This window comes from Poecilia reticulata, chromosome 6 (genome assembly GCF_904066995.2).
Source record: "Poecilia reticulata chromosome 6, P_reticulata-male-v2, whole genome shotgun sequence".
Lineage (NCBI taxonomy): Eukaryota > Metazoa > Chordata > Actinopteri > Cyprinodontiformes > Poeciliidae > Poecilia > Poecilia reticulata.
The window spans coordinates 19,961,952-19,988,011 of NC_088835.1; the positions used below are offsets into that span (position 1 = coordinate 19,961,952).

At 36.3% G+C, this 26,060-nt stretch overlaps 1 protein-coding gene across 7 annotated transcripts in view; it reads left to right on the top strand.

Annotated features, from left to right (window-relative positions):
• The window catches only part of shank3a (SH3 and multiple ankyrin repeat domains 3a), a 195,761-nt gene that overhangs the window by 64,134 nt on the left and 105,567 nt on the right, over positions 1 to 26,060 (top strand). For all 7 annotated transcript variants that reach the window (XR_014087898.1, XM_081608116.1, XM_081608115.1 and 4 more), the window contains 2 exons: positions 17,614 to 17,817; positions 21,137 to 21,208. Coding sequence is in view for 6 of the 7 variants with exons in the window: in XM_081608116.1 (XP_081464242.1) it covers positions 17,614 to 17,817; positions 21,137 to 21,208 (276 nt within the window). In the remaining variant the exon portion in view is untranslated. The remainder of the gene's footprint in view (positions 1 to 17,613; positions 17,818 to 21,136; positions 21,209 to 26,060) is intronic.

A 26,060-nucleotide genomic window follows, 5' to 3' on the forward strand; every position in this document is an offset into this window, starting at 1 on the left:
CGTGATATTTCTTGCATTTACCCGTTTGCTCCACAGTTGATTTGTTATTTCACTGTCATATTTTTGGGATTGTTTTGTGTCCGACCAAGGGCATACTAAGTCTCTAGTTATCTGTTGAGCTCACAAATAATGCACCGTGTCAGGAAATGCATGATGCTACAGAAGGGGAGCTATGCAATTGCTATGACTATAATACTAATGCCAGCAACCAGTCCTATTCTGTTCACATTTCTAATCCCAAGGCTAACTTGGTGTTCATATAATAATCACCGACATCAGTCTTTTCGGATTCCTCTGGAAGAAAAACAAAACAGCCTTAAAAAACCCCGTCCAACCCTGATGTTCTGGAGTTGGGTGAGCACCTATTGTAATTTTTTTATTCTTATTCGTCGTTTCAGAAACTGCATCAGCCAAAGAATTGAATGCTGTTTATAGCTAATTCTAATCTTTTGATACTCATTTAACCATACTGCATTTCTCCGTCAGAAGGTGGTTACAAGTATTCATGTCAAACCATTGAAATCTGTGTCTACATAAATTAAACATCATTCATCAGACACTCAGCAAAGATTAATATTTTTGTTTAGTCAGTTATAATCCGTGTAAGTTGATCCCTACTGTAAGGTGATAGCTGTACTCACAGTATTTTCTATTGTTTCATTGGGTCAAAATGACTCATCTCAGTGGTTTGAGGTACACCTGAGCCTGACTTCCATATTTAATTAACTTAATTGTTAGGGAGAGACATGGGAATAATAGAACATCTAAGAGAATAAGTTGAAATACGTCAGGGAATGAGGTTTAGTCCAGTTTTATTAATAATTTTATGTAGATTTTTAGAAGCGGTAAGGTGAAGTGAGATGCTTTCAAGAAATCTTTTTCTCTTGCTCATTTTGAAATTTTAAATACCATCTTCTGTTACTCAAGGGATTTAAAATATGACGAGTTTGACCTTTGATTCAGTGACTGACTCAATTATGCTGTGTGGGTTACACAAAGATTACTGAGCTTTTCATGACGTGGTCTCGCGTGTGAAGTAGAGAGGCGCATTTACTTTACAATTCAAAATTATCGGGGCTGAGCTACCCCATGGGGATCAAAGTTGAAACTTGTAAAAAGGAAGTAAGGTTTTATTAATTTCATACTGAACAGCAATACAGGAAGCAGGTTTAAAATGGGTCCCACCAGCGATCTTGACTGGTTGGCTCTGACTAAATGAAGACGGAGAGCTGGTATTACTTCAGAGGTTTAAAGAGTGGCTTAAGTTTGTCACAATTCCTCTGACCTTTCTCCTTTGGTTAAGAATTATTGGTGGGATGAAAGAAATGCTATGTGGATGACTGCTTTTGCTGAAATCAATTTGCCCAAAAGCCAGAGGATTAGAACATATTTTATCTGTGTGCCTGTTGAAATATTGGAGATGAATTTTAAAATGATATCAACTCCCTAGAGAGAAGATACTATTCTTGTTTACAATGAATTGAGTCAACACCAGTGAACATAGCCTGCTGGTTTAGAATGAGCAAACTCTTTAAAACATTGACAACCCCAGTTCAGCCACACAAATCATAAAAATACACTGCTTGTATCAAAGTTATAGGACATTTTCTCAAATATAGGAAATGATGTACAGTTATTAAAAGATACACTGATGTGATTAGTACACCAGTTCAAGAAAAATACACCTGATTCTGACAAAACCAGGTGTCAGAACCAGGTGACTAGGGAAAAGAATCCATATTAAAGGTACAGAGACTGATTGAAAATTATAAGGAGGAGAATTTCTTGTAAGTATTGCTACTGACAGAATTGAAAGAGTTGCACCCTGGCTATTAAAATATTACAACTAACACTGGTTCTACTTTGACTGCCTCAGAATAAATGTAGGTAATTTCTGGTGAAAAAAAAGTGCTATATTTACTTCAAAATTAGGAATTACATCTGGGAATGCTATAAAGCCAGTTCTATGTTTAGAAACCAGAGGGAGCTGGTAATTTATATACTCAGTGACCACAAAAAATGTTTCAAACTTTGAGAAACAATGCATATTCAAGCCACATTATTCAACCAACTGAAGCCTGAGATTTATTGATTTATATTATTTATGTTTTTATAAGAGGACAAACTGAAAAAGTCCTGCAGTGATACCATTGTGATACATCTGGCCAGACAGAAGTAGTGCTAAAATAAATAGCAATAGATACTTGTGTTATTCTGGATTGCAAAATATCTAGACACTACAACGAGGCTTGTAATGTTTATACATGTACATATATGTTATGATATGTAATGTGTTGCAGGTGAACTGAAGCTGCATTGCTGTGAAGGAATTTTATAGAGAACAGAAAACACACAGAAAAAAAACTAGAAGATCAAGACATGGAGCAAAGACATTACAAATATGAGATTCAACACTGGGCAAAGGGGAAAAAAAGCTAAAATATTGAGGGAAGGTTGAGAATGGCATTGGAACCAGATGAGCTTAATCAGAGGGAATGTGGAACAGCTGTGGCAAATGAGAGAGGAGACTGAGGGAGGGCGACAAAAGCTACGTTCACACAGTTTTGATGCTCAATTCGGATTTTTTTTTTCTTCGTGGTTTTTCATACTACTGAAGCCGGAATTACATTTCTGTGTGAATGGTTTACGTAACACAGAAATCTGTGACATCACACAGCAGCACGCCGTTTATTGAAGTAAAAATGTATGGAGACATTTACGTATCGATTTTAAAGGTTATTCAGCAACGGGAGCCGACAGTATTGTCACAAGACCATAACAACATAAAGGAAGCTAATAAAAACAAAGCACAACTAGCAGCATGGGTGTTTGTGGAGCATTAACTGCAGCTGATTGGATGTGTAGTCGGATCCAAGAGTGGTGTGATTGTGATTGTGATGTGCGTCACAGACATACTTCTCTAACGGATTAATAATCATAATTTTCAGCCATTGTTTTTTGTCTTGATTTAGTGCACCTGCCTTTTTCTGGTGAAGAATTATGATGCATGTCTCACATCAATGACATTATAGCCAGATAAAATGCATCATAACCGTTCAGACTGCAGATGCTTTGAAAAATTATGATGAACACAAAATTGAAAGGGTGAAAGATGCCATTTCTTTAGACTGGGGTTCAAAAGTCTCGAGCTATCACATATGAGAAAATAATTTTAAGGGACATTTTACTTATTTAAGCCTGCATAGCCATCTTGGGAATGTCTTGCATGAATAAACTATTATTTAGATTTAATAACGAGGACAAGTCTTGCATCTTTCATAAACTAAGGCTTTTGTTTGTATAAATAAAGAAAGCATATTGAATTTAGTGAACTGTGGTTTTGCTGCTTAATGGATAAATACAATTAGACACGTGCGTCACATTCAGAAGTTAGCAAAATATTATTGCCTTGAAAAGCGTTACCCAGCATGCCTTATTGGATAGTCGTTTTATTTCAGAAGGTTTCCTTGGCAACTGGATGGGATGCAGAGCTCTTTGGTGCACCCCAAAGCATCTGACTGATGACATTCAGGATTAAGAAAACGGAGAATAAAGTAAAAGGAAGCGGAATCTGTCTAAAGTGTCAATTTCGCTGCCAATCGCAGACAGTACAGCGTTTGCATAGAGTTGTTGTTAAGCTCCAGTATTTTCTTCAGTGCTGGACTATTGTGCAGCTTCTAGAGTGATATATTTTACATTTAAAACATGAATGAGGAACAGATGCACATGCAAAATTTATGAAAAATATAATTTATGTAAAAATATTCATCTTTTTAAAATGCTGCCTTTTCTTGATAGTCATTGCATATTCATCGATAAAAGTTACATGTACGAATGATTCTGCATGTAAATCAAATGTAACTCTGTCCCTTCTAGTGTTGGGAAAATGAAATAAGAAGGTTTTTATCTGAGGTCTGGGGGTGCCACAACTTACTTTTTCCTGTGTCACTTAGCAAATGCAGCAGGCTCAACAATGTGTGGCGAGTTTGGAGACCTGAGACCCTGTAAACTTTGCACAGATTGCCCATTAAAACCATTATTATTTCATAATTGCTACTGAAATTCAGGTTGGATTTAATCGTTTCTTGCATAGCTTTTTTGTTTTTTGGCAAATAATTTCAATCTCATTGCATGATACCTTAAATCTACAGTATTTAGCTTTTATGAACAATATGATTTTGGGATATTTGCTAAAGCTGTCATGACAGTATAAGATGAGACAGGTAATCTGTAAAATAAAACAAACAAAGGAAAGAGCTCTTCTGTCTGCTCCCTGTGATTCTACTGTCACCTGTAGAAATGCACTTATCCCAGTCAAAGACAACCAATCAGAGCCAAGAGAAAGGTCTTAGCGCCGTCAATCAGCTACATGCATGCTGTCAGTCATGCATGTAGCCATGGGGTGTCTTTTTGTAAACAAGATACCAGATTATCCCGATGACAAACACAATGCTGTTGGATAATGCACTAGGATGGACTTACAGAGATTCACAAAGGCTCAGGAAGCAGTGAAGTATTAGAGGTCATCGGTTGAAAAGAATGAAAAGAGAAAGATTTAGATTTTTATGGCGGCTGCTAATGGTCAGAGAGTGTGTAATTTCTTAAGAGTTCCAATGCTCTTTGTTAAAAAGAGAAGGTCACTACTTAAAGCTGATTTTCCCATTCACACCCACGCTCACTAGGATTTGGATGTCACTTTCTTCTTTCTTGTTTGATTTAAAATAGTTTACAATTACCTCTCCGTCTATCAGCACCACCAGACCAGACTAGGATTAAGTAAAGAGACAGAAAAAAAAGCCTGAATTTACTTGCCTCTTTAGCACAAATGAGCCCAACTAGTCGTGTCAAATGTGCAGCATGAATCACGCACCATTGTCCATAATTAGGTGAAGTTGCTCCTTAGCATAGACTGTTTAGTTCCCATTCACACTGTGCATTTCAGGGTGTTTGGATCTTGATAGCAACTGATTTTTCTCTGTTCATTGAATCGATGCAGTTTTGCCTCATTGTGTCTGTGGTGTAGGATGTAATGGATCAAATGAAAACTCACAGATGCCCACTTCATTATAAACAAAATAAAGTAGTTGTATACCAAAACAAGCCTGAATGGACGGACTCACAGGGTTGTGCTTTTTAAATTATAAGACCAAAGCTCAGATGCAAGATAATGTAGGGTGACATTCTCTCATTTTAGAACAAATATGTTTGGATGCCGACCTTGAAAGATACAAATGGAGAGATGCTGTGTTTACATTAGTGTGTTCATGGCCAGATGTGGCCTCATGACGTGTTCATTTGGGGCTGCATTGTTCTGTGGTTGAATCGTAGCACGTTGTAAATGGAGGACTAGCTGCCTTCGGCTGCTACTCTCATGTCTCAGTACAATTCACTTTATAGATGATCCTATTAAGTTGATGTTCTTTTAATCTTGCCAAGATAAGTCTTCCAATAAGTTTTGTATTTTTTTAAGATAACTGTTAACTCTATCTTTATCTTTTACTTTTAATCTGAAACACAACACAGATTGTTTGGTTGTTGGCATTTAAACAATGATATAGTGTGAAATTTTATGTTGATGACTGAAGATAAAGAAAGGAGAAAGAAAAAGGTGCAAATCCATTTTCATCTTGTTAAAGCCTGTGGTTTTTGAACCAGGAATGTGTTTCTCTTTGCACAATCAAAGCTGAAACTGATAGGTGACCTTCAGTCATCTCTTAAATTTGGAAATTTTACCATCTCTGAGCTTTGAGGCACCTGACTAAGCTACTTTCTGTGGGAATATTCTGTGATAACACTGCATTTTTAAGAAAAAGTTTTGCTTGTTCATAGCAATATCGTATCACAAAAATATGTCACGCTTGTATTGCACATTTAATATTTCTCCTAGTACTTTGTAGACTTAGATTGCCCTGACGCAACATTCATTATCACTAGATTTTGCTTCTTTGACAGGAGAGCAAGATGAGTGCAATACCTTAAAGAGATGGAAAACTTGAGTAACGCTCGACTCTGTCCATTATTTAAAACCTTTAAGCTTTAAATAAAATCTTAAAGAATACCAGAGTAAGCCATGGTATGATTAGCCTAGATAGACCTCTGTTGCTGTATATTAACATGCAATTTAAGGATTGTATTATGTTTCTTAAATTAACTACACTACTAACTTATGTAATATTATTTTTCTAAACTTACAGCATAATACAGTGTCAAATCAATAAATCAATACGCACACAAACTACAAGATCTTAACAGAGAAATATTTCAGAATCAAAATATGTATATAGCATCTATATTGTTATTGTTGCCTTAATTTTCTAAGTTGACTTCAAAGGTGTGGTTGTTGCATGAGGAAGATATTATCTTATTCTCATATTGTCTTTGAATCATAGAACCACTTTAATGCCTACTCAACTGTACTTTTTCTGATGGCTGTCCAGTTTAGTTTTTATTGTAAAAGTATCTTAATGAACTGTAATGAAATGATCACCTGTACAGGAAGTACTCCTCCTTTTCCCCTCAGGGCATCAGCCCATCTTGCATGGATAAGCTAGTATAAAGTGGATCAATGAATGCCTTAATTTAACTTTTTTTTAGCCTACAATGTCCTCACACAGGCTGCAAGCTTTTCTGCTAGAGACAAAGATGTGCATGGTGCAAACAGTTCATCTGGCTACCACAGACTATCCCTGATATCCAGTCAGCATCGATTTAGCATCTTTTTATTTGTCCTAGACTCTACCACATTACTGTTTTTATTGTTCAGAGGCCCCTCCGTGTTGTCGTTTTATTTCAGGTGTTATCTTGCACTGCTCTCCCACGTCTCCTCAGTCTCCAGCAGCTCCAGGTCTGCAAGGTTTTGAATGCAGCAACACATTCTCTCTTTTTTTTAAAGGATTTTCCTTTTGTAATTTACAGTTTTGTCAGCAAGGAAACTTATGTGTTGATTCAGTTAACGCCAGCAATAGCTTGTCATTGGAGCAAATGGGCTACACTGTAGCCAGTCTACTCAACACAAGGTGTCAATGTTTAGGAAATCACAGTGGCCAACAGGGACAGCAGAAAAAGAACACAGTAATTAAACGAACACACAAAAATAAAAAGTAACTTTGTCTTGCCCAATATAGACCATGTTTTTTAAATTTTGTCTATTAATGCCACAACTCTATTGGTATTTTTAGGTACCCCATTGTATTTTAATATTAGAACCCAAACCTAACGTGGAGACTATCATGCTTTATTTCATATCCTTTTGCTTATAGACTACATCTCTGTATGTTTTTACCCAACCTATTGACTAAGAAGACAAAAACCCAAAACAGTGGAAAATACTGTGAAGAATAAAAGTGCTGGACAGTGGCATTTCATTTAATTTGTCAAAATTTTGTACAATTATGCACCCCGTCCGGTAATATGGTGACTTAACTGTCTGCTTTTAAATGCATCCTCTAAACGATGTAGTTTTGAAGGGACCAAACACATGTTGGCAATATTAATGATCTGTGTTACTATTTCCCTTTAGGGCATTGGTTAGGAATCTGTGCTTCCCCCACATACAGGAGGCTCGGCAGTGTTAATTAGTGCATATGTCATCTGGGCAGCGACAGCCAGAGGTCTTGGGAGATTGAGACTGGGCTACAAGAGAGTCATTACACTCCATCATCTCAGCACTCCCCTGTTCTTTTACTTCACTTCACCACCACGCTTTACTCTTCTTTCTTTTCTCTTTCGATGCATCACTTTCTCCTAAAAGGCAACAACAATGCCTTGTCTCTTTCCATAGAGGCAGGATGCCATCTGTGCCTTTAGAGATACTGCAGTCATGCCCTGCTCCATGCATCATTCCTGCTTGCATAACCACAAACAGAGCCACACAAACAATCCCTCTTAATTAGTGAGGCACTTTTGGACTGTGCTTTGAATTCCAATTCGGAATGATGTAATGTGTGTTTGTTTACACTACGTCGAACTGTTATATGCTTAGTGGAACTTATGCATGTAGTGGCCTTTTTATTTCTTCTCCAGTCAAATTTATTTATTTTTTTTAAATGCCAGTTATAAACAACCAAGAAGTAGAATACTAAACATATTATCATTGTCGTCATTATCCTTATTGTTAGCGGAAGTAATACATTTCAGCTGCAGAACTTCATGTTTCATCATAGGGTACTTTTTTTGTAAAGTTGTCAGGAGGAGTCGGCACAGGCTCTTGCTTTTATTGCAGGTTTTTGTCACATGCGATACCCTGCAACATCCTTCTTAGTTTATGCCACATAATTACAGCTGTGTGAAGCATTTCGGTGTGTGTTAGATAAAGAGACATTAGCACCTTTAAAGCCAATTTAGCTTTAACCTTCAAATGCCCAGTGACCTGTGATATAGTCATTAGCTGAGATTTCTCTTTTTTGAGCATATTTGAACCTCATCTTGTGTGACTTTCAATATTTCAAAGTGTATATCTGTTTATTTCACATCTGCTTTACTGCACATATTCTGTGTCCACTCATCCTTAATATTAAGTCTCTAATTTAACCAGACTAAAAGATCACAGCTTGGCATTTGATGAAAGAGTGTCAGCAGCAAATAGAGACCAGAAGAAGAAGAAGAAGAAAAAAAAGTTACACCCTAGGGCGTCTGATCTAACCCAGAGTTTGAATGAGTTTGACATGAGAGCACACTGATAAAGACACAAGGCTGCCTTGGCTGCAGTGGCTAACAAACGGGGACCTGGGCCAACACATTCACTTTGGCACCAAATGGTGATTTAGCATCTCTCAAAAACTGCAGCTTAAATGTTATGGCTTGCCACATCTGTGTGAATTTGTGAAGCACCTCACGTGACTCTCTCCACATATGCCAGCTCTTCTGTCTTGTTCTTCTGCTCTAATTTTCTCATCATAAATTAACCCCCACCGCACCGCTCAGGCTTGCCTTGGCTCTTTTTTTATTTTTTTTATCATCTTATGTGATCAACCATGCAGGTGTGTTACATTACCAGGCCAAATGATGCTTTTGAGGACACTTTGCTCACATAGCTGCAATCATATCTGTAAAATGCAAATTATGCATCTAGGTGTAAATAATTATCAGCGGTGCACTTGGATTTGGAGAATGAGTATCCTTCCTGTAATGTGATCAAATCAGTTTTTAGTTTATCTAAAAGAATTCCTTGGAATCCCTGGAGTCTTTAAAACAGCGTGAACAAAAGATTACTCTGATTGTAGAATGATTATGAGTGAATACCATTAAGAATTTTGCAAAGCTAATCTATTCAAAGTTCAATTTATTCACATGGAATAATGGCGGCCACACACTTTATATCTGCGTTAAATAAATTAAATATCATCCTATTCTGACCTAGAGTTGAACCTCAGTAAAATAAAACTTTCTTTATTAAAGTAATTAACTTAAAGTGAAGTTTGTATGAGTATGGCCGGCAGTCATAATCATCATCAAGACCCAACTTCCAGTTTTTTTTATTTTTTTATTTTTCCAGAAAAATCACTTCAGAATTCCCCCCCCAAAAAATGCTTTTTAATATCAGAAAAGTCAGACTACTGGAAAGTATGTTCTGTGCATCTTATTTGTTCAAATAAATGATTCTTGGTCACAACACTTTACATCAATAAAACATTTTTGTATTTGAATTGAACTTGAACCAGCGTCTCTTCTCAGTGAGGAGAGACCAACAAAAGTATCTGCCAGACAACTGTGATGCCGACCGTCTTCTCCATGATTACATAGGCTGAATTTCATGTCTCAGTTTTTCATTAGTTCATCAGAACTGCAGAAATAGATGCTTACAATATGTAAATCTGTATTTAGTGAACAAATATGACTGTGATTTTTTGTAACTGATATTACTTAATTTAGATTTTAATTTGTGTAGATGCAGCTGTCTAGGAAATTTAAATAAAACTAGAATACTTTTTTATTTTACTTCACTAAAACCAGATAATCAAACATTAAAATACATGTATTTCTTCCTTACAACAATCCTCAAATATGTTAATAAATGTTTTTCATAAGTTCCATTGAACTAGCTTGTCGTTTGTTTCCATTTATATAAAGTTGTTGCTTTATCACATGGCTAATAACAATAATCTGAAGATTTTTAATCGTAATTACCTCAGGCTGGATTGGTCATTAACCCTGTTTAATGAGAGCAGCATCTGCTCCTCTGTTCTGGCTAACTGTGATTGCTTTACATATTTACAGTAACAGCTGATAAGATTTTGCTTCTCCCTTCAAGCCACTACCATGTTGTGTAATTACTGAATGCGGTCTGCCGCGTCTCCTTGTTTATATACAGAAAAACTTTTCTTTGTCAAAAAACTTTTTTTTTTCATACAAATTTTCAGGAATGGGTTCAAGAAAAGACCAGTTGTTGCCAATCTAGGAAATCGAGTCCTAACTCTTCTTTCTAAAGCGTTATGTTTGAATTCATACACCTGAATATTTGTAGTTTATTCTCCTTTAAATTTTTAAGCCTTAAAGGCTATTCTAAGGCTGCTTCACTTCCTGGTTTCATTGGCAATATTCTCATAAATCTGTTCAATCAGCTGTATCTCGTTTCTTAATCTGGTTTAATGGAGGCAGCCGTTACCAACCTTGAATTACTTCACAATCTTGTTTTAAATGCAACAAAAATGTATGCCTATGATCTTTAGTTGACAACTACTTAGCAGAAACAAAGGTACAAAGAAATTGTCTAGTGCATTTAGAAACATTTAATCTAACAGTTAATACCATAAAATCTTAAAGTTGGAAGAGAGAGACACGTTTAGACTCAAATTAATTGTTTATAAGCAGCACAGACTTCATATAAAAAAGGAGTAACCACTACAGGCGCAGCCTATTATAAACAGAAGAGGTCACAGACGGTACACCACTTTGTGCCAAACTCTATCAGAGAGCCATCAATCTGTTACGAAATGACCATGTTTAATACAAAGTTGTAAAAACACAGTTCATCTACAATTCTGAGAAATGATTCATGTAGTCAGAGAAAAATATTACTTTGTAAACACACAGACTGGAGGTTGCCGTTGGAAGTATTTGACCTTTACGCTTTTAGACAGCACAGCGTGAGAATGTATCACGCCCCTGGGATCAATACGACCACATGGGCTCATGAGTACCATGCAAAGAGCTGTTAAATCATTATGAAGACCGTCCTGCTGGAAATGCATGGAACATTGTGATATAAATTATGGCTTCTTTTGTAAAACTCCGGCAACCTTAAACTCCCCCAAATTTTTTATTTGATTTATTAAAAGATTTAGATACATACTTTATTCCTGATTGAAGTTTTTCTGCATTTTAAAAAGTTTAAAATCTTCAGGAAACCAAATCTTTGCATCTTCTTGATGTAAAGATTTCACATGAGACGCAGCGGATGCTTATGGTATCTTAAAAACCATTATTGTTTGTTCTCCAGTGCTCTGTGCCCCTTGAATCAGAGACAACATTGTACACATCCACAAACCCACAACAGGAGAGATGCTAGCCATGTCTTAGTATTTGGAGATTGGACACAAGATTAAAGACATATTGTAGCATAAACCAAACAAATGTTTTAGAAGTACACGTCTAATAATTTAGGAGTTTCAAGATATAGAAATGGGAGTTTTTATATTGCAAAAACTCTAAGCAAATACAAATACCTTGCCTCGTTACAATGTATTTTTACTGGCAACAGAGAGTACTACGTAATGGTGAATGAAAATACTTTTATGAACGATTTATGCCCTCGTTATCAAATTAGCACATTTTGTGCTCCCTGTTCAGCCTGTTCTCTCCTGCTTGACTCTAGTCCCATCTAAACCTTATGTCAAAATAAGCTTTTACCAAAGTTTTCTATTCCTTCCAAAATGTATCTCAGGTATTCTAAAAAGCATTTGGAAATGCAGGAAACTATTAATTAAGGTTTCTTTATAGAAGAAGAAAAAAAACCTTTCCCCTTCAGAAAATAATCCTAAAAAAATTAAGTCAGCAGTTTTATTTGTTACTTTGAGGAGCTCTTAATTCAGTAAAATAAGAACTCCATTGTCATTTCATTTAATTGATTATATAAAAGTGATACAAATGTACATTTATCATCTTTGTGCCACTGATCCAAGAGCTTGTCTTCCAACTCCACAGACTTTATAAGATGCTTGGTTTTTTTGGATTGATTCCTGACTTTCTCTAAAAATGTTTGCCATATCAATTACTGCAAACTCTGTAGCTGAGTTGGTTTATATCTTTTTATTACTCATTGCTTTGAGAAATAATTGTCTACTTTCCACCGCATTATTTTTTTTAACTTTCATGCCAAGTATTATATCAAGTAGCTCTGCATTGCAGTTCCACTTCATATCTGCTGAAGGGGCAAAATTCATTCACGGCACTCATTAAGACCACTGGGGTAGTTTCAGGTCACAGCCTTGTTTTAGGTGTTTCTTAGAAACTAAAGCAAAACCATAGTATATGCCTCTTTTTTAAAGTTCACTTGTACAGGGCTTTAGAAATCATTGCAGCTTCCAACAGAAATTTTGATATATTCTGCTTTGGCAGTCGCTGCACCCTGTCCTCAAGTAACTTCATTCGCTCCCTATCCATTTTCACACCGAGTTCAAAATCCTCGTGTTAACTTTCAAAGCCCTTCTAACAGCGCACCTCCTTCGCCCTTTGTACACTTTTAAAAAAAAAATCTTTCTTCTCTACATCTTAAAGCCATCTGTCCACCATGGGGCTCAGGTCCTTCAGATGCTCTGCTCTTTGAGTCTGGATTAGATTGTCAAACCACATCATCAGACACTCTTTCAAATCCGTCAAAAGTCACTTGTGTACCAGACTTAGCTATCCTATATATATCACTGCACAAATATTTATTTGTATTTCGCATGTTGTTGTCCATGCAGGACGTTTTCAATATTTGGTAATGATGTGTTTTTATGCTGTTGAAGTAAAGCGATCCTCAGAGTGTTGAAAGGCGATTATAAATAAAAAGGTATGGAACTTTGTATAATTTGGACATATTGAGATAAATAAAACTTTAAAATGTTGTTAGTTATTTTTGATCCACTTAGTTACTCAACCTACTAGATTATCTAGATTCTCAGAGACCTTTAATGACAACATCTTCATTTGAACAGGCATTTTCTTATATTTAATTTTGTACCAAATGCTTCTATTAAACAGGCAAAAGTTAATAGTTTGCTAAAGCTCCTACATCCATCTTCTTTACCCCTCATTGCGTTTATACCCCTCACTGGGGTATAGAAGATGGGTTTAATATTGGTTTAATGCTGTGTACATGATGCAACCAGTTCATTTTGGCTTTTTGTTTCTTTTGTTTTTCACTGAAAAGATTTGTTTTTCAGTCGAGTTGTTTAGAATGTCAGAATTTTTTAACCAAGTTTCAAAGCTATTTTTAATGTCTAAGTCGCAAAGCCGTGGCTTTTTAATATGAGTGTTTGCCTTCGACAGTCACTGTAGGTGCAGAAGGAAACAGCATTTTTCCTGGCTGACAATTTTCTGAGACTGTAATTGAATTTCTTCAAGATGCTTTAGTTTAGTTACCAGAGAGAGTAACACAGCTCGGGGATTTGCAATGTGTCAGGGCAGAGCACTGTGCTGGGCTCAAAGCACATGAATATTAACACTTTTGTGTTTATAGCCAATTCTTTTTAAATATAATAAAATAATTAGACTTTGTCCTAGAAATATAGTCAATTTGTTAACCAGAAACTATTTGACTATGGAGTTTAGTCATGAAATGCAATTGAATACAGTTTCTCCTCAGAGAAAAGACTTGCCTTGTTGCCTCTTTCATACTCCATTGTTTCAGCCCTGATGAATGTCCTCAGACATGGACATAGTCAAAAATCATAGCTCTTAATGAAAACAACGTGGATGCAGGTAATGGATCACCTGGTCTACGATCAGCACTGGCTATGCCTCCTACAAAAAAGATCACTAATTTAGTTTCCTGCTACAGAATCCTTCCTGACTTTCACATGAATACCACTTTGATCCTTTTGATAGGGGCGGTCTATGTTTCTAATAAAGCTGAAGAATTATGTGTTGTGACACACATTGTGTGTGGGGTTTGACTTTAACACATTATATTTGTTTACTTAATTACATATATTTTAAAGTGTTGAACATTTAATGCAATTAATCGCTTTATTTTAATCATACAAAAGAACCTTTGTTGTGTGTTTCTGGAGTGATGGCCTAATGGGGGTTCACCTTTGCTACACTGGAAAATTGATGTTTATTTTATTGACATATGATTTTCAAATATATTGGATTTTATTTGTCTATAATTAGTCAACACGCTTTGACTAATTATAGACCCTGCGATTAGTGCTATTAAAAATGTGAATCGAGTCCCACCTTTTGAACTATTACATCAGTGTTTGATCCATGCATACCTTTGGTTCTGAGTGTTTAGTTTCTCTCTCACCAGGCAGCAGCCTCTGCTGTCCATCCAGAAAATTGTCCCGTGTGCAGTGTTTCATAGTGTTTGGCATTCTGTCAGAGGAATGAGAGCATAAAAAGGAAACAAAATGTAAAGACTCCAAGTCAGGTTACAAGCATGCAGATAAAAAAATAATATTTGACAGACCACTAGTTTTAAGGAAGGTACATCTTTATGTAATTCTCTAACACTACATACAAAACAAATGTCTTCAAAAACATCTTTTCAAATCCTTATGAATATTTAGCTATCTATAAGAGGTAACAGAAGCAGTTTTGTTTCTTCAAAACCTGAATCATCACCTGCTGCTAAACAGATATTAAATACTATACGTCCACATTTTTTAAATGTCCAATAAATATTAAAGACTTTTAATATGCTATGACAAATAGTGGTCAATGTAGAGAGTTTTCTTCTGCTGTAACACATCCAGAGAAGCTGGGGTTCAAAAGTCTCATTGGGTGAAATGGCTCATATTCTTTGCAGTTTCACTGAAGTTTATTGTTGCTAGATTGATACTGGTCCATTGGGTACTAATGATGTAAGGTTGGAAGTCACAATTCAGACATCCGTAAGCTGGTTTGTACACAATGTTGATTTTTTTTTTCTCATCTTTTTAACTGTAATTTAATCTAATTAGTTTTGGAATGGTATGACCCTGACACCTCCAATTTCTGTTGGACTTAGCCTCTTTGAAAACTAAAATACAAAAGGAAAATCTAACAGCTTCTGACCAGCTGAGAGGTTTGATAAATTTAGTTTTTAAGTTTTCTGTTTCTGCATGTGATTAAAAGAAATCCATCTGAAAGGTCTGTTTAAAATGTTATGCTAATGGTACTTTATGCACAGCAGCTCTGAATTTCAAACATTTGCTTCACGTTTGAGAAGTTTTTTAAACATCAAACATGAATAATGAAAATATACACATATCTTACTTATCTAGGTAATCCTACATCAGTGTTATTCTAAAAGAAGGCTAATTGCACTTTAAAATAACATGGGTTAATTGGAATAATGAGTTGGATGAAATTACATATTGCTATGTTTGCTATATTTAATCAAGATAAATTGGCACCATAAAAATATTAAATATGTGTTTTTATCCGTTTCAGAAATATCTGGCGTTAATATTATTCCTGAATTACTGTGGCAGACATTAATTCTGACACATAGTTGTAGGAAAGGTGGATAATTTGCCAACAACTGTGAAGTGTGCCACAATTTTAGTTTAGCTTCATGTAACATATCAATAAATAAATAAACAGGTGTGTGCCCTAAAAATAAAATCTGTAGAAATGCATTATTTACTTCCTACAACGTCAACAAATTGGTAAGGTGGCACTGGCAGGGAACAAGACATGGCGATTTGATTTATTGGTGTAAAAGTTTTCAGCATATGTCAGTTGTTAATGTCATCTTGTAGCTCTTAGCTGGGATAAGATGACATAGCATACTTCCAGGAACTGAAGAGTAAAGAGACACAATTAACTTTCAAGCGATGTCAATAGTGAAAGGTGATTGAATTCAACAGATAACTTAAAATGGGTGATTTGAGGTGATTTTGTTGGATTTGAGCAAATTAAGCAGGGTATGTCATTTATAAATATCAGTATAGCTTGAATATTGCCTTTAGTAGTGATCTCGTTTTAACATGCTGAGTGTTTTTAAATGGATTCACAGCTGTGTTGACGTCAGCATGGGGTCGTTCTGTTGTAATGTAGTGAAGAGATGTGCTTACAGTTATTGTGTCTGTGGTGAATAGGCCAGAGTTGTGATGATGACACAGGCGACACTGGTAGATTTATAACTCGTGGGTTATGTTTCCTCTCTCTCTGCACCGTCTGTAGTGTCAGCTCCACGATGTGGTTCGAGTTGGAAAATGTTGTTCCTAACACAACGCCTCCTTTTATAGACGAGCGTCTAAAAACAAAGTAAAACTCAATTTTAATAGGAGATATTTTTATGATCAGTGCATAAATACATTGGCAAGGCTTTAGATATAGAGCATTTAAAAATTTTATTACATTTTGTGCATCACATAATTGTTTTATCTGACTCCAGTTGTTAAGTGGTTGCTTTGTTCACATCTTTCCCACAGTCATCAACATCTTTGCAGTGTTTCATTTGTTACTAAAACACATCTCCTGCAATGGACGTATCCATGACACTCTAAAAAGATGTTTTGCAGATATTTGTTAAAACTGTCACTAAATGAGACAGATAATATTCGAAAAAAACAAAACAAAAAAAAAACGGGTTCCCCTGCCTTCCCTGTTCCTGTGCTCCCTGGAATCTGCAGAAATGCATCACTCGGTTAGAAACAACCAATCAGAAGTTGTGTATGTGCTGCTCTGCTGCTCCACATCTCCTCCGCCACCGTGGAGCCTGCTGTGAGTGGGCAGACTAGTAAGCACGGCCACCGATTGCGACAGATAAACAATTTTCTGGATCAGTCAATTGTTTTTCCGCCATTAGTTGCAGCAAACTGGCAATCTTAAGCAGTGCATACACAAGCCTGATTGACATTGCAAAGTCCTTCCTCCTGGCTCTGATTGGTTGTTTCTGACGTGGAGCCGTGCATTTCTGTAGATGGCAGTAGGACCACTGAGAGGAGGCACAAGAACTTGATTTTTTTTTCAGATTATCTGTCTCTTACTGACACTGCAATATAATAAGAGTATGATATACTTTTATTATTTCAGCAAGCATAATTAATTTCCTTAAAATTCTTTATATTAATGATTTTTTTTATGTGTAGGCACTTATACATACTGCAGCTTAATTTCTCTAAGGGCAAGAGCGTCTGTGAAAACCTTTTTGTTTTAGTTTTGTTTAGTTCAGTATAATAGTCACAACTGGCATTGAAAATGACCTTTTGTAATCTGTTTTGGATGGTCTAGTTGCACCAGTGTGAATTACTTATTACTAAAGGTCTAGTTATGATTCAAGCAGGTTGATTCATAGCAAGTTCAATACGTGCCTCAAATTAAATTTATTTCATGCAGTTTTAAGTATAAACACTTTTATCACCTAATGGAAATCAGTAAATGGGAACTCTGAAATATCTTCGACAAAAGCCAGGTAATAGTAAAAAGAACGGATGATTAATCTTTTTTTTTTGTTTTCTTTTTCTTTTGTCTCTGCAGAAATGTTTGAAATTCAACGTGGATGCACCAATCTGGCTGTCCAAGCAACGAATCCTCTGTACCCTCAACCAGAGCCTGAAGGATGTGCTCAACTATGGCCTATTCCAGCCGGCTTACAATGGCAAGGCTGGCAAGTTTCTGGATGAGGAGAGACAGCTTAGGGAATACCCTTTCCCATCCATTGCTCCTGTACCATACCTAGAGGTAGGTGCTGATCATGTGTATGCATGAAACACTGTGGGCCGTAAGCAGGAGAGAGCTAAGGAAAGGAAATGTAGGGGGTAAACATCACTGTATCATGCTGATGCTCCCAATCAGGATTGTCAATTCTTAAAAATCTCAGTTAGTTTTGAACCCACCCATCTCTAGTTATGTTTTTTAATGTTTAACTTAAATTTAAAAAAATGCTTTTTTGTCTTGTTTCCACTCAATCTGTAGCTTAAAAGCAGTTACCGTATTTTCCGCACTATAAGGCGCACCGGATTATAAGGCGCACCTTCAATGAATGGCCTATTTTAAAACGTTTTTCATATATTCACATTCACCATAACCGCGTTATAAGGCGCATAGAATAGATGCTACAGTTTGGGTTGCCACACGATTTGTTCCATACTCTACAAATTTGGATGTGTAATGATAAAGAAGTGGTCCCCGAGTACTTTATATAGTAAGCTGCCCCAGTCATTGTTTCACTCACGGTGTTGGTGTTACGATATTGTGCCCAACTGCTTTCTGGATAACACAGACCAACTGACCCGCTGCCGCCGCAGTCTCCGTCTCTTTTCCCTCGACCCCCCCGGCTTTAAATGTATAGGGGCTGGTCCCTTGGTAACCCTAGTCGAAGCACCCCGGATGAATATCTGAAGCCACTTTGTTGACATAAAGAAAGTCAACAAAACAGTCCGACTCGGGTCAGCGAGGAGAGCCTTCCGCAACTGGGCCGGGGCGTGGCCGGACGATGGTCACCCTTCTCCGTTTGTGCACAGCATGTTCGTGGAGAACGTGGTGCTAAATGACCTGCAGATGACCTGATTATCAGGTCAGTAGGTAGATAGGTCAGTCAAACTTTTTTAACAAACCAGCATTCTGACAACTATCCCAGCATGCACCGCGCACTTCTTCTTCTACGGGCGAAAATGAAGTCGGCGGCTGCTTACCGTAGTTGCTAGACCTGTTGTGGCTCAATATTGGTCTATATATGGCGCACAGCATTATAAGGCGCACTTTCGTCTTTTGAGGAAATTGAAGGTTTTTAGGTGCACCTTATAGTGCGGAAAATACTGTTTTTAGATTTTCTTCAAAATGCATCCAATTGACTGCAAGGCCTTTGAAACCTTGATTAACGATTCAGCCCCAATTATTCAACCTCACTATTTCTAAATCATGTCTTTTTTTATGTCTCTTATCCATAACACATACAGTGTATTTTAAGTATATAAGCCAATGTTTAAATGCCAAACTTGTATGAGGTTAAAACAAATCTAAGCTTTAATCTCTTCAATGTGTCCTATATTCTATACAAAGAAATGGAAAAATAAGCAGATTTGTTTGAGAGAAAAACTGAAGAAGACACAACAACCTGGTAGCATAAGTTTGCACACTCTTAAAGTAAACCTTCAGTTTCAGCCTCCAGTCTTCTTTGTCTGGAGTTTGTTAGCATCCTAAGTCTTGGCTTTGCAATATTTATTTATATACTATGTCCTACAAAGGTTTTCTACATATATCAGCCTTCTTCAGGTAAACTCTCACATTTTCTGTCAAAATTTAGTTCTGTACTGTGGCAAAGCTATTCCAACACTGACATTTTCTTCTGGTTGAAGCTATTTTTTATATGCTTTATGTTAAATAAGTAGGGTCCATTTTTATTTTTGGCTTTCTAGCAGACAACTGAAGATGTGTCATTGTTTGAAAAGATAGTTATCGTTCAGTGTATAAACTTCTGAATTTAAAGACATTCCTAAAAAAATATTTGGCAAATTCTCTCTCATCATTGTGGCATTAGAAGTATTTTTATTTTTTTTTGCAATTCTACATGACCTGATGCAAGAGAAGTTTGGTCTGTATATAAACTAGTATCAGCTGTATGAAGACAAGAAGACTGGATGCTCAAACTGCATATTTATGGAACCAAATTGTTACAGTATTATTATTTTTTTGATAATTCCTTCTAATATTTGTTTTACAGCTGAATTGTCAAATGTATACATCATAATAAAGGTGGTAAACACTGAAATTATTTCTTCTGGACTAAGTTTTATACACTGGAAAAACATGACATGTTATCAAGTGGGCTGATAATTAATATCTGTTCTAAAAAAAAAAGCCCATCTTGTAAATAATCAGTACTAGCATGTATTGTTGCAAGCAAATGTTTTTTTGTTGTTGCTTTTTTTGTCCCGCACCGGTTCACAAAGGATCCGTCCCCATGTTTGTTTGTTTGCTGCTGTCATGGCGTGTCAGTCAAACTTCATAACAATAATGCTGTCCTCAATGGCAGTGTGGTGTTTAGAGCAGCTGTCATCTCTGAGATAATTGTAGTGCTTGTCTATCACAGTTTGTGATCTGAGAGAATATCATGCACAGAGTCGGGGCTAAAGTTGTCAGGTGGTTTTACGAGAAGTCATGTTTATTTTCAGAATTACCCCCAGGTCATCAGGAGCAGAGCGTTATCAAGGAGAAAAACAAGAATACTAATGACTTTTAACATTACTCCAGCATTTCATTTGGAAAAATCTCATGTCATTTAGCTGTATCCGGTTTAAATATTATGACTCGATATAATTGCACTCCTTATTTTAACTAGTTTATGTGGACAATTGGAAATGCCAGGAAGAAGTGAAGCTTGTCTTTTTGTTGCTGCTGAAATGCTCTGTGGTAGCAGAGCATTAGTGACACACAGGACTTGTATAAATGTTCCTTTCTTGTTTTATGTTTGTTGAGTGGTTTGTAGTTGAACTTTAAAAAGCTTGCAGTGAAGCTGAATAGGTGTGGATCTAGCAGGGTGTGTATTTATATGTCCGCCGCTGCTCTGCTGGAACACTGTGTGTGCCATTGATTGACCTGCAGTTGGACCCTCGGGCCGGGACTGTGCAGAGATGATTGACAGGTTTGGATTAGCAACTAAAAATCCTCTGTTCGTTTCTGGATTTACTATGTTGGTGAAGTTTGAAATTTGTTTGTTATTGTTTTGCAATTAAACTTTGTACTAAAGTTTTCATGAGTTATAGACTTTGGAAAAAATAAAAAATAAACAGAAATGTTGGAAAGGGCTGACAGGTGTTTACAGTGAGATATTTGTTGTCCCCCAGCACATTAAAAGAGTAAAAATGTCTCTGACAGAACTTCCTCCTTCTTCATCGTTACCCTCTCTCTTTTAAGTGCCAGCTATGAAACAATTACAATCATTATTTTGTCTACAAAACAAGTTAAGGGTTCCGTAATTAATTCTGAATGATTTCAGTAATCTAGACAAACAAAAACATTAAACCTAAACTGTCAAATGTGTTTTGCTCTTTTGTTTCAGTTCCGCTATAAAAGACGTGTCTACACACAGACCTACATAGATGAAAAGCAGTTGTCCAAGCTTCACACTAAGGTAAGACGAAAGGCTGCAGACAATGGATGTTTTTTCAACTATTCTGTTCAAGATATTTTATTTTTTTCACCAACTTAGTTCCTGAAGTGATGACCAAAGAACAAATCTCTGTTTTGTTAAGACGCAATATTTTAAAAAAATTATATGCTTTTTATATTATATAATTACAAAATGTGTGTGTTAAAAGTGTGGATATGATGTCTGGTTTGTCTACAGCAGTTAGGTTGTAAGGAGGGCTTGTAATAATACATTGCATTACCCAGGTCTTCATTGACCTCTCATGCTTGGTATTACATTTTTCTCCAATTTTTCCTTGTCCTGTCAGTTTTATGCAATTTTTCTACAATAAGCAAGATTTTGATGCTCTTAAGAGGCAGGGTAAAACATGTATTAATGTATAAATGTGTTTTACTCTGTGCACGGTTCGGCGGGGTCACACTGCGCTTTTACAAGGTTGGTTTTTGTGTGGTTTCGGAAACTGTCAGTCTGATGAGACAACCCCATCCCGCTCCCTCTTTACCCCACTACTTGACCCTGCTAAGACCATGGGAGGGTTAATGCTGATTTTCAGATAACAAGGCATTTTGCTGTATGTAAGATACACGCCTGATATATCTGCAAGGACAGATATATGAGTAACAAGTCCTCTGCTGATTTTAGAAAATTTGCTGAAATATGATTGCCACTTAAGTCAAGGTGTAAGATATAAAATATTACTGATGACATTTAAAACCTCATAAACAAGTACACTCCAATTTGTTTAGCCACACTTACTTTGCTCTTTAAGATGAATCAAAGTATTTCCTTGCTGCTTGTCTGTAATTTCATTTAGATATTTGTGTCCTGAGGGATCTTGTTAAGTTTTATTTACTAACATTAATGTGTTGCTCATCAACAGCTACATAGTAAAAGTCCTTCTCTGTATTTGATAGTTCATTCATGTGTAATTGAACTAACCCCTTGAGGCTGTGTGAACCATTAAGAGGCTTATATAAGGACAATATGTGCTCTTCCACAAAGTTCCCTGCAATTAGATATCACATATAAATGGGACAACACTGATTTTTGTATTAAAAATGTGAAAAACAGAGATTTGTTCTTTGGTCACCACTTCAGGAACTAAGTTGGTGAAAAACTGTGGAATCTAGAAATATCTTTTTTTTCATCCAAAAGGGAAACTCGCATAGATTCATGACATATTTCAACCAATTTTTTTTGTAATTTTGATAATTATGGCACACAGATTTGGAGTACTTCAGCTTGTGACACTCCTGAGGTATAATGGAAGGCCAGGTTGCTTTGAGAGCAGCTTTCTGTTCATCTGCATTGTTAGTTCAGGCTTTCCTCATCTTCCCAATTCATTTTAAGAGTATATAATTTAAATATCTTTTTATAACAACTGGTTGTCCTCCCATCACTGTAACTGTGCTCAGTCTGCTGAGACTGCTCCAGTCTGTTGTCTGCATGACTCCCAAAAATCCAATTTCTTCTGCATATTAATATAGCATATTAATTTTTCTTTTTAAAATTAGTAAAACATTTTTTTTAACTTTTTCATGATGTTCCAATCTTTTGAAACCTACCTGCAGTGAGTGGCGTGACGTTTTTTTGGTGTGTGTTAGTTCAGATATGAGCAGAGCGCAGATGGGCCAGACGGCTACAGTAATCTCTGTCTCCACATTGCAAATCTGCAGGCTTTGGTTAACAGATTCGAAGGGGTAATTTTGCCAGATACTGATTTCGACAAAGAAAGGTGGTCAGAAAGGAAAACATAGAGCAGAACGTAGAGCAGCTCTTTAATTCTGTTATGAGTTTTAGACAGTCTGGCAGAGTCAGAGCATAGACCTTTCTCACAGCAGACTTTTTAATTTGTCACAGTGGGAAATGCACAGATGGAATTAATAACACTAATGATGGCTTAGTTGCCTTCAGTGTCCCACTAAACCATGACTGTGAACCAGCATGCTCAAAATAAGACCTCCACTAAGTGAAATAAAGGCATTTTCTGTGATTTGAGGTTTTCAGTCGTACTCTTACCCTTTTCTCTTTGGAGTTTGTATGTTTGTTCTCTCACTCTCTCTCTGGATCTTTTTCAGATGTTGTGCTGTATGACCACTTGTAAAAACTACAAACATACAGTATAATATTGTGAAAAAGCATTGTAGATATGCAAAGCTGTGTAATTAGAGGAGAATTTGAACCCAATTTGGGCCTGAATGCATATTCATGTTGTAAGTGGGTGTGATAAGTGGAACAGAGATAAAATTTACTGCAAATGCATTGAACCTCATCAGATGGCCAGAGGAATTAGCATTGTGAATTTATCAAGTTGCTGTTTTGTTTTGTTTTTTATCTGTCACAAGAACTTTGTCAGCTGGGTTTTAATAAGATATTAACCATGCTGCATTTTATTCTGAAGGAAACAATAAGCAATTTATTTCTGCATTGTGTTCTAGTTTGGATATTACTTTTCTGTCTTGATTCACTTTGACTTTACATATTTCTGACATTTTGTCCCAGAATAAGGCTTGTTATTGTTTATGACAACAAGCTGAACGTTTTGATATGCTTGCAGTTCCCAACTATTTTTCATCAGAAATATCCCCCATCTTGCATGGAATAATAACAGCATAACTTTTCCACTTTCCTCTCAACATGCGTACTGGTACTGGTGCATGCACACATATGCATGTGCAAATGGGAAAAAAAACCTTGCTGATTTGTAATTTCTGTATAATATTATAGTTTAGATCTTTTTTCTTTCTCTCTTGATTTCTTGAAATGATACGTCTCTATTGTCTTTGCTGCCACTTTGCTATTTTTTGGGACAAGATAAATTGTTTTATATCGTCCATGTAATAGCGGAATAAGAGAATAACCAAATTGTCTGTCTGTGCTTTAGGTTGTACTGTACCCATGTAAAACCTTTTGAAATTAATTTTACTCTTTCATTTAGTACAACACTTCCTTTGATGAGTAGTCTGTAAAACAAGTAAGAAAGCATTTTTTCCATTTTTTTCACAATGTGGCTGCTAAATCCCCACTACATTTTCACCCAAATTATGTAAAAGTTTGGATGTCATCACGTTTATCTTTCTACTAAGGGAACTGTATGATAAAAATCTTCATTTCTGTGCATCGACTGACTCCTCCCACTCAGGTCTCCAGTAAAGGGCTCGACACATGGAAGGTGATGTCACTCTCTCTCCGTTCAATAGGAACTTGTGCAATGAGGTGCCAATCATTTGCGCTCCTCCTGATAAATTTGTGCACGTGAAATATCAAGGTCGTAAACGTAGATGTGCGCACGCGTGTTTGCGATGCAACACAACATTGAAAAATAATTAGTTGTCGTTGTTGCCATTGCATGGGTTGCACCCCAGGTGACCTTTGGCCTTTTGCTGACATTTGTCACTTCCTGTGTGTTGAGCCAGTAAGGACGAGTGAATTCTTGCATCAGTTACTTGCCAGGCGCAGGGTGTAATATTCAGGATTATGATATTTAGATAAACAAGATATATAAACAAATCCGTTTGAAAATCTGTTTCATTTTCAGTTTGATGAGGTTCATGTTTGGCACTCATGAACCTAATCTTTGTTATGACAAATCTTAGTCATCTATAACAAAGATTTGTCATCTTTGTTATAGATGACAAATAGATCATTTGTCATCTATAACAAATTATATATTTGTTATAGATGACAAATTCTGTCATCTATGACATAGATATGACAAATTATCTATGTCACAGATGACATAGATAATTTGTCATCTATGTTCCATTGATGACACATTATTTCTAAAGTGAGTTTTATTCATAATACAAAAAAGTAGACTTAAACTATTTAATTTCTTTCCACGTGAACCAATGCTTGTGTGAACAGTTTCTCATTTATTATCAAAACTGTGGAGTCCTATTATTTATTTTATTTTCCAATTTTGGATTCTTGTCCCCTGCAGCACTGTTGTTTCACTCAGCCGCCTTTTATTTCTGCACAATTCAGTCAAAGTCAGTCGCATAAACATGCTGTGGCAAACACAGACGTCAGGAGACAGGGATTGTGTTTTTAAGTGCAAACTCGTATTTCAACTTTATTAACAGCTTCAGCAGTAACTTTGAACAGTGGCCACTAATTTGAACTGGATTCTCACTCATGGTGCTTCAGCACTGTCCACATCCATTGCCAGACAGTCAGCCAAATACAGACTAGTAATCTCTGTGTTCACAGTGACTGCATATACTATAAGCCCTGCCGCTCAACACATCGACATAACAAACAATTCTCTAAATCCTTGCACTAATGACCACTTCTTAAAATGCTTTTTTTTTGTCCCAGATTTGAATATTTCATTTGGCTACAAAGGTCTGCCATGTTTCAATATAATTTACTTTTTTGTAGAAGTGAACAATTTGTGAAGCGTTTTAGTTTTGTCATCAGTTTATAACATTTAGCTGAATGTTACTTCTACACTACGCAGTGCATCTAGCAATTCCTTTTTACCACGTCTAGTTGCTGAAATAGAAACTGGTAACCCCTGTGTGCACATAACAGTAACTGAATGTACTAAAAAAAAGTAACATTTTGAAATATATGGTGAATTTCTAAAACAAATCATGAACTTTGCAACAACTGACTAGCTAAGAACTTGGTCTGATTGAAACATATTTTGGGTAATTATAAATTATTAAAAAATGACTGTTCAGATAAGTGATTTCCTCATTGTAAATTCTTGACCAGTGAATCTGCTGTGCACTTCAGATAAAGGATTCAGTGGGAAACGGTGAGAAATGTTGAATGAGACACAGACAGAAGAGCAACGAGTAAGGGATGAGTCATGCTCTCAAATATT